The sequence below is a fragment of the Lagenorhynchus albirostris genome, chromosome 1 (genome assembly GCF_949774975.1).
Source record: "Lagenorhynchus albirostris chromosome 1, mLagAlb1.1, whole genome shotgun sequence".
NCBI classification, from domain to species: domain Eukaryota; kingdom Metazoa; phylum Chordata; class Mammalia; order Artiodactyla; family Delphinidae; genus Lagenorhynchus; species Lagenorhynchus albirostris.
The window spans coordinates 91183508-91192683 of NC_083095.1; the positions used below are offsets into that span (position 1 = coordinate 91183508).

Below are 9176 nucleotides of genomic sequence, written 5' to 3' on the forward strand. Positions count from 1 at the left end.
GATTTCAAATAATCATGACACAGAGCTATCACGTTCTAATGGAAGGAAAAGGTTTTAAGGTGAAGATGAACTTGAGAGGAAGAATTGTTGAAACACCATTTAGTTAACATTTTAAAATTGCTCTTCATGTTATTGGTTTCTATGGTGGCAAGATTAACAGGAAGCACAAGCTCAGACAATTCTGACCTGAGCAGTCAGGGTAAGTTTTCATTATTGAACATTACTGGTGGGGCATCCTGAATGGGAAGCCTATGAGAGCCCCTAAAGGCGGTCTCTAAAACTGTCTGAAGCCTGGCAAGAAAATGTATTGCTTCCAAAATTTTTAAATGAAAAACACTGAAATAATTGTTTAAATGTCTTCAAAACAACATCATTTTAACTTCATTGATTGTTAAATTTGTCAAGTCCATGATATTTGAAAACAATTTGTAGGTAGATCTTAAAAGGAGTTCCCAGAGGTATAAGAAGATTGTCTGAAAATCATAGCCAATTATAAATTAAAGTACTTAGAGCAATGACTTAGCAATTATAAAATATTTTCAATTGTTTACAGTCCAAAATCATATTTACTGTTGCATCTAGATGCAGTTTAATACATTTGATTTGGTGTGGAATGGGGTCTCCAAGGGTTAGAGTAGAGGGAGACACGAAGGTCTCAGTATGGCTTAGGTCCTTGCTGGACTCTTGGACCTCTCCTCATTTCTGTTGACCATCATTTCTCCTTCCTCCTGCAGTTCTTGATGGATTGCAGTTCCATATTCCTTGAGCCTTCTTGCTCTTACCTTCTTTTGATTCACTGTTATCCCAGATGAGCTTAATAACTAACTGAAAATCATCCAGATTTACGACGCATTCTTATTGACCAAATGGCAACCTCGAACTTCATATAGTTTGAGGGTGTTCATGATTCCTCCAATGTTATAGGTCAGTTAAAACAGCTTTACGAAACATCTTAACTGTGATAAGAAAGCTATAATTGACAGGGTTAACCTGGATTATTACTATGTAGTATTTCCTTATATCATATATACCACTAATGCCTTTCATTCCTGTATTTCTACAGTTATAAACAGTTAAAAAAATTAAGAACAGATTTATCATCCTCCTTGGTAAATGGAATTAACATTCTGATATGAAGTGAACTGTCATGTGGTAACCTCTGGTAGCCTTCCACATTTCACTTGAAGAATTTTAATTCCTAAGTCGCTGCCTCTTGGCTTTTGCAGTGATGTGATCAAACGGGCTCATCTTATAGCTCTAATTGGTGGGAATGCATTCTCTTTCATAACACAGCAGGTCCAGTGATTCCCTAGTATGTGCCACTTAGCAACAGGCCAGAGCCTGCCAGCGCTCTGCAAGTACAGGGCCATTTACTGTTGTCTAGAGCACAGTCACAGTGTCCCCTACTGACTTTGGATTTTCTATAAGCCCTGGCTCAATGCTGGGCACAGATCAGTCACCTACTTCTCGTAGGTGAATTCTTCTTGCTGTTGTTTGTCTTATCAGCAGCTAAGGACTGTCTGTGCTTGCTGATTAATTTGTTTCTATATCCTTTGCCTCTTTACCCATCAACATGGTTTTCTCTACCCAAGTCCCTGTTTCCTTCCCTCTCTTTTATGCTAGTCTCTGCCCAGCTGCCATGGTCACCTGCTGCATACCCATCCTTTCTGTCCTATCACTGAAGATGCTGATGTATCTCTTACTAACCATGCCTCTTCCTTCTTTGAGTGTCCATCACAGGCTAGACACTCTTCATCTTCCTACCCCTGACCTTTGTTCCATGGTTTCCTCTTCTCAAGGAGAAAACTCTATGCACAGTCGTAAGAAACAAAGGACCCAGGCATTTGTGCTTTTGTCCTGGTATCTAAATTTGACTTTAGACACCATTCTGATTTGGTGTTTCTTACATATCCTTCACATCCTGCAGTGAAGAGTTCTATTCCCCTTTCTCAGGGAAAAAAAAAAAAGAATTAGTTTTCACAATTGTGGAGATTCTCTATGTGATATTTCAAGGTCTTGAGGAAGATGCAGGAAAAAAAGTCCATTCTTACTAGAATAACTGCAGTGAATGTACCCTGGTGTGAAGACAAAAGGCCACCAAGAAGAGGTGTGCTGGAAGTGCCATCCTTCTGTCTTCAGTCTTCAGCTATAACTGATGCCGTATTACTTTATAAAACAACCACATGTCCAATGCTGGCAATGCCTTTTCCAATATTTGAAGGTAAATTCCAGAACAGAAAACGGTCATTCAGTAAATCTCACAAATGGCCACTGGTAGCACACCTAGCACCTTTGTGATAATTTTTAAAAGGCAACTCCTCTGAGTGGTTTAATAAGAGAAAGAGAACTCTTCCTCTGGGTTGATGCAGCCCCAGGCCCAGGGCCCAAAGCTTACAGCACTGTCTCAACTTCAGCTTTCACATGGGCCTTGTTGGTCAGGCAGCCCTTGTCTACCATTAACAGCTATCTCCTGATCACTGTTCTTTCTTGGTCACTATTTTCACACAATGTTGAAAATAGTTTGTCAGTGATTTCCGTGTTGGAGGCTAATGTTAACTGTCCTTCAATTACCTTTAATAGATCTTTCAACTACCCATAAAACATGAGCAAGTCTTGATGGAGACATTCTATCATAAAAATATTATCTATAAATATGGTAGAGCAAGGGTGAAAGGGAGTACAAAAGCAAAGTTAATGAGAAAATAATTGGGAAAACTGAAAAGCTCTTGTGGCTAAATTTCATTTTTTATTGTATAGACTGAATTAAAAGTAACAGGCCAATAGAACAGCAATCTTTAAACAGAAATCAGAGAGACACCAGAAGCAATTAACTAGATAATTTAGTTGAAAGATGCTAGTGTGATCACAAAAACAACAAATACATTAAATTGTGAAAAGAAATCTTATATGAACCTAGGGGGAAATTTTTATGCAGTCAAAAAATGTTTTTAACTTTGTTATTATGAGGAACAAGGACAGGGAAGGCAGGGCAGCTATAAGTTAATTTTTTAAATTAAATTAATTCTCACTTATATTTAATAGTATGTAATACTTGACCTATTCTAGAATCAATTAAAAAATAATTATAAGAAAGATCAGATTTAATAAGAATCAAATAGAAATCCTGAGTTACCTTTGGATCACCAAGCTAGGAGAATGGAAAATGGCCAAATCAGGGATGAGCCTTAGGATGAAGAAATCAAAGATAAACATAGATAAGGAGCAGTAAGAGTTTAGAGAAAATAAATGGACAAATACAGCCCCATTATAACCTACTGTGTCACTTAGCATGCTTCAATTGCAAGTAGAAGAAAACTCAACTCATAGTGACTTAAATAATGGAAATTATTATCAAACTTAACTGAAAAATCCAAGGGTATTTTGGCTTACAGGTGAAGCTTGATCTAGAAGGTTAATTTTACAATTAAGGACTAATTCTCCTTCATTCTCTCTACTCTGCCTTATATTATGAACTCATCAATCAAAGTTGACTTAGCTTATAAAACCAAGATGAATGCCCATAGCAGCCAGAACTACATATTTGCTCATTTGTGTTCAGTGGGAGAAAAAGTTTGTCTCTTCCCCAGTTGTTGAACTCAGGTCATTGGCTGCATTCAGGTAGCACCAACCCAAGCCACTGAGCCACTTGCTGTGGTCAGTAAAATGCAAGATGCCTATTGGTCAAGATTTCCTGGGTTATGTGCCCACCCTGGCCAATCAGTCTGGCAGAAGAAATAGAATTGTATTGACTGTCTGATGCTGGGGATAGAGTCATTCCCACCCAAACTACAATGGAGAAACACAGTGTGCATGCTGGGGGGACAACCAGCAATCTCCTTTCCACTTTCCATTTCTTAGGAAACTATTTTTGAACTGCTCTTTCTAATAAGCACCTGGGCTGAGATGCGAAGAAAACTCTTATCCTGATCAAAATAATTATATGTAGAGCTTAAACAGAGAAACTGTCAATTGCTAACCTCAGTCCTATGGCTGCTGAGTAAAATGAATGCCTTGCTTTTTACAGGGCACTTCATACTTTTCAGAGCACTGTCACCCAAATCATCATATTAACACTCACAACAGCCACGTGCCAGCTTTGAGCAGCCATTATTACCCCCTATTATAGGCAAGGTTATCCAGGTCAAGGAGGACAATGGAAGAGCTGGAGCAAGAATCCAGGCTCTTTTCTCCTAGGCCAGCAACTTTGCGCTGATTACCGCCAAGGTCTCTGAAAGCACAGCACTGTTGGGAGGAAGAGCAAATAAAAGTATTGTGTGGCTGAAAGAATAATAGGGCATATCAGTCTTATTCCTTCCCTGTCACTGTCTACCATTCTAAATAAGTCAAAGCACCAGAAATCTACTGCATTAAGTATCTCTTTAATCCCTTAAAAAAAAGCACACTGGTAGAGACAACCTACTCCTTTGTAATCTCTGTACAAATCCTAAATCAGGAAAGCTAATGAGATCACTGAACTCATTGCTTCATATTTTAATTTCTTAACCTAACATCACATTGATTCTAATTATCACTCATTCCAAAGTTACTAAATTATAAGTAAGCCACATTATATAAAACCAGAGAAAACTTTATATTTGAGATCATCTTACAGTAGCATAGTAATAACAACTACTCCTACAAATTATAAACTTTGTTTTGTGCTATTTTAAAAATAAGTCTTGCGGCTTTGCTGGTGGTGCAGTGGTTGAGAATCCGCCTGCCAATGCAGGGGACACGGGTTCGAGCCCTGGTCCGGGAAGATCCCACATGCCGCGGAGCAGCTAAGCCCATGTGCCACAGCTGTGAGCCTGCATGCCACAACTACTGAAGCCCGCGTGCCTAGAGCTCGTGCTCTGCAACAGGAGAAGCCACCGCAGTAAGAAGACCACGCACCACAATGAAGAGTAGCCCCCACTCACCACAACTAGAGAAAGCCCACGCACAGCAACGAAGACCCAACACAACCAAAAATAAATAAATTAAATAAATTAATTAAAAAAAGAAAGTCTTATGAGATTCTTATGAAAGATAAGAATGAGATTTTTCAGCAACTTTTAAAATGTTCCGCAGCTCTGAGATACTGCTCCTCCTTTTCTATTCAATGATTTCTTCTTAATCGCTCTAAAATGCCCTCAGATTTTAAAATATTATTGATTTTTGTTCTTTCCTCTAACATGCACCTGAACAATAACCATTTGAAAATCTCAGGCAGCAACATCAGATACCAGAAGGACAAAGGCTACATTATTTACAGCCAACATTCAAATTGTTCTATAGCCATTGAACTCACTTCCTTGCTCCTTAGTTACTATTCTCCTACCTGCCTGCAGCCTCCTGCCATGAGTGTGAGTTGCCATGTGGACTAAAGGTGAGGAGGGCAACCCTATCCAACTCTCAGGGATGCTAGTTCATCTCCTACATTAATTCATGAATGTCTCCCATAGAATCTATAAAATAAGCAGAAGCAAACTCATTTATGGGCTGAAGTGTCTACGTTACAACTGTGTCTTTGACTCTATTATGTAGAACATGTATTTGCAGAATAATTACTATCTGTGTGTTTGTGTATTTATATTGAGGATCTAATGCCTGGTAGGCTATCAAGGCCTCACACACGTTAAGGCCTTTCCCTGGATACGGAGGCACTACTAGAGCCATATGGTTTTACTCACAGAAAGTCCCCTGCAAAGATAATTCTTAAAAGATTTGCATGACATTCAGCTCTGATTCTGTAGCCAGCAGGGCTAGTCATACCTAGAGTATCTGTGAAATAATGAGTTGGTTTCCCACTGTGAGGCCTCTTTTATAATTCCAATTTCAGCTGGAAATTCTTTGAAGAAATGATTGAACCATATCGTCTCCATGAAAGCTGCAAAGATTTAACAACTGCTGAGAAATTAAAGAGAGAAACTCCGTGGAAAATTACAGATGCAGAACTGGAAGCAGTCAAGGAAAAGGTAAGGACTTGTCTCCCTTAATCTTTACTTTGCTATCTAACTAGCTGAAAAAGAAAGCAGTGGTTGATTTAAAGATCAAGAAGTAATGTATCTATTATAGAATTTCATTATTCAAGATCCAGGGTATCTCCATATTTCAAGTGCTTTTTCAATCATATTATTGAATATGAGGATTTAGAAAATTGTTTTCATTTTTTAGTATAAAATCAATTTTTAAGTTAAAAACAGGTTATTGATACATATTGTGAGGTCTTCTTTCCAATTTAATTTTATAGAACAGGCGACAGACCCATCCGTCTAAAATAATTTAAGTCAATACATATGAAAAGTAAATATAGATTGACTCACAGTTTGAGACAATAACAAAGAATTTTAACCTGATAAAGTTAGCTATAAAAACTAACATAGGGATCTGAGAAAATATGTAATTGAAGCAATGAATATGAAAGTTGGATCCAGCACACCTTGTAGGACAGATGTAAAATGGTGGGCTCTTCTAGAGAACCCAATAAAATGGGAGTTACCCTAATGGCCTGAGCTGAATGAAGCTGCAATAGCGAGGATGATGAAAAGGGCAGGGACATAAAAGTAAGGCAGAAGAATTGACATCTGAATTGGATTAGACATTCAAGGAAAAGGACCACAAGAACCTCTAAACTACAAAATTTAAATAAATTATATTAGGAGCTGAAGTTGGAACAAATGAGAGCAGGAGATACTAAAAGCCTTTCAAATTTAGTGGAAAAATACTGAGCTAAGAATCATAAGCTCTGTGTGAGATAAACTTCCCAGTTCTAACAAAAAGTTTTCATATAATTGAGCAAATCACTTATCTAAACCTTGTTTTCTGAACCAGTGAAATGTAATAATAAATATTACTCTCATCACTGCAAAATAGTTAATGTAGTTATTTTTCCAAATGTGTCTTTTGGTGACTCTTTCATTGAAACCAGTCCCCTGTGCCGGTAAAAATCAAAGAGCTTAAATAAAGATAGACTAGGGTATAACCTATGTTCTTAGGATATCAAATTAGTATCAAGATTAGGTTAGTTTTCTTCAGCTGCAAACCTGTTCCCCAGCACTGGCCATTCTTATCTTCTTTTTACCGTTATCCATGTGGCTTGCTTGTTTTTTTTCCTCTAGAATTTAATAAGCCACTATAGCACAATGGTCTTATTCTTTATGTTTCTAAAGTTTCCCATGAGTTTTAAAAACACTGTTAAGTTTCCAAACCTGAATGAAATAACTGTAATTTTTTTAAATGAGGTTTTTCTACTTGTCCATAATTTGAGGTAAGAAGATAAATTCTCATTCACAATTCTGGGAAAACTGCCCTCAACAAAATCTGAATGTTGTCCACAGAGTTACCGCCAAGTTCGACTGAACGAACTCTTACAGGAGCACTCAAGAGCTGCTAATCTCATAGTCCTGTAAGTATCACTGCAGACATTTAAGATGGTTACAGAGAAACCTTAGTTGTGAATTTAAAGGCTCACAACTATTCAGGTGGAAAGTTAAATTCGGAACATGTGGGATTTTAGGCAGCGAGGGAAGATAAAGGCCACCCTGAGACACTGACAATTGAGGCCCATGGGCTCTAGAGGGCTCCATTTGGACTTCCCACCAGGTGTTCCCTACCCAAAGGGCCAGGGGCATAGTGCATGCCCATCTAGAACCCTGGCTCCTCCCAGGTTCCAGGGAACCTGACCCTGGAATTCCCTGCCTAATTAGCCCCAAGCTGGCTACCAAGGTTCCCAGGCCCCTTCCCTAGAGAGCTGCTCCTGAGGTATGGAGTCCATAGCATGTTTGCAAGACTCTTTACCATGGGCAGGAGAAAAAGGAGTGGGCTTTTCCATTTCCACTCTTTGCCCTCCACTCCACAAATGTTAGGGGTGTACCTGCTGAAAATATGAATGTTTACCTGAAGATTCATTGCTAAGCATGAAAACCAACAATTTCACATTTATACCTCATGAACTGACTCCTATGTACAAAGTTAAGTATGTCTTCAAACAAGGTCTACACTGGAGGACTATCCATTTAAGACATAGATTGTTCTCCTGAATTGGGTGGTAGGACTCAAACAGCTGTTTCTCCCAAATATAAGAGCTTTAAACCATTAGGAAAAGTCATTTTTTCCAAAAATGGGGAGAAGTATTGGTTGATCACATTTTCTATTTAAAGAGTGAAAATTTATTATATTTATGCTTTGCCTCTACCCTACAATGCCCAAGCCTATTTTTCTGGTTTGTAGATATTTATATTATCCGAGAAGTATATCAATTTAATATCTATATTCAAAATAATTTCCATGCTTTCATTTTGTCGGGGAGGCACATAAAAGGTTCAGGCCACTTGTTATTACATAGCTCAGATAACTAGTGATGTTACTGCCTGTACTAATTGTCATGTTTGTTCTTTATTTTTCTTCCATGCTGTCAGGAGCCTTCCAGTGGCAAGAAAAGGATCTATATCAGATTGGTTGTACATGGCTTGGTTGGAAATCCTCACGAAGAACCTCCCTCCTGTCTTACTAGTTAGAGGAAATCACAAAAATGTCCTGACGTTTTATTCTTAAAAGATAAAGGATTAGAACACATTTTACCTTAATGTATGAATAAGTAGGAGACATGTTCCAATACTTCATGTTATAAATCTGATCTGTGGATATGCAAACCTCTGGAGACCAAGTAAACTTTGTCATTTTTTAAATTATTACTTAATAGGAGCTATTTTTTTTTCTATCAGCTTAAGGGGGTGTCAAAGCCAATGCTACCCCTAGAAAAACATCTTGTCATTGCTGTTGAAAAACAAGAAAATTAAGCAAACCCATGCTGGCTTATGCCCATGAAAACCACCAACTTATTGTAAGCTTTCCCAGGCACACCTAATCTTCTGTGTGCTTAGAGGCCCTGGTAGAGGCTTCAGCCACCAGCAGTTTCTCATTAAATGCCTATTGACAGGCTGGTATAGTAACCATGGGTGGTTATCAAAGGAAAAGACCAACTGGGCAGGAAACGTGATTATGCTTGGCCTTCTGAGAAGCTTATACCTACAAAGAAGATTTGAAAATCAGTAACTGAAACCTTTAAGGAGTACTTGCTTCTACGCAGTGTTTAAAGCAGTTACCTAAATGAGGTTATTTAATATAACACAGATCATATACTTAGAGTGATCTGAGCGATCGCTGATAACATGTGGCTTCAATTTGGGGCTGAC

At 38.2% G+C, this 9176-nt stretch overlaps 1 protein-coding gene across 3 annotated transcripts in view; it reads left to right on the plus strand.

The window, feature by feature from the left end:
* SLC12A1 (solute carrier family 12 member 1) overlaps nt 1–8535 on the plus strand; it is an 89895-nt gene extending 81360 nt beyond the window's left edge. For all 3 annotated transcript variants that reach the window (XM_060149422.1, XM_060149409.1, XM_060149413.1), the window contains exons 24-26: nt 5822–5957; nt 7320–7387; nt 8400–8535. In XM_060149422.1, the coding sequence (XP_060005405.1) occupies nt 5822–5957; nt 7320–7387; nt 8400–8535 (340 nt within the window). The remainder of the gene's footprint in view (nt 1–5821; nt 5958–7319; nt 7388–8399) is intronic.
* Nucleotides 8536–9176: the final 641 nt, after the last annotated feature.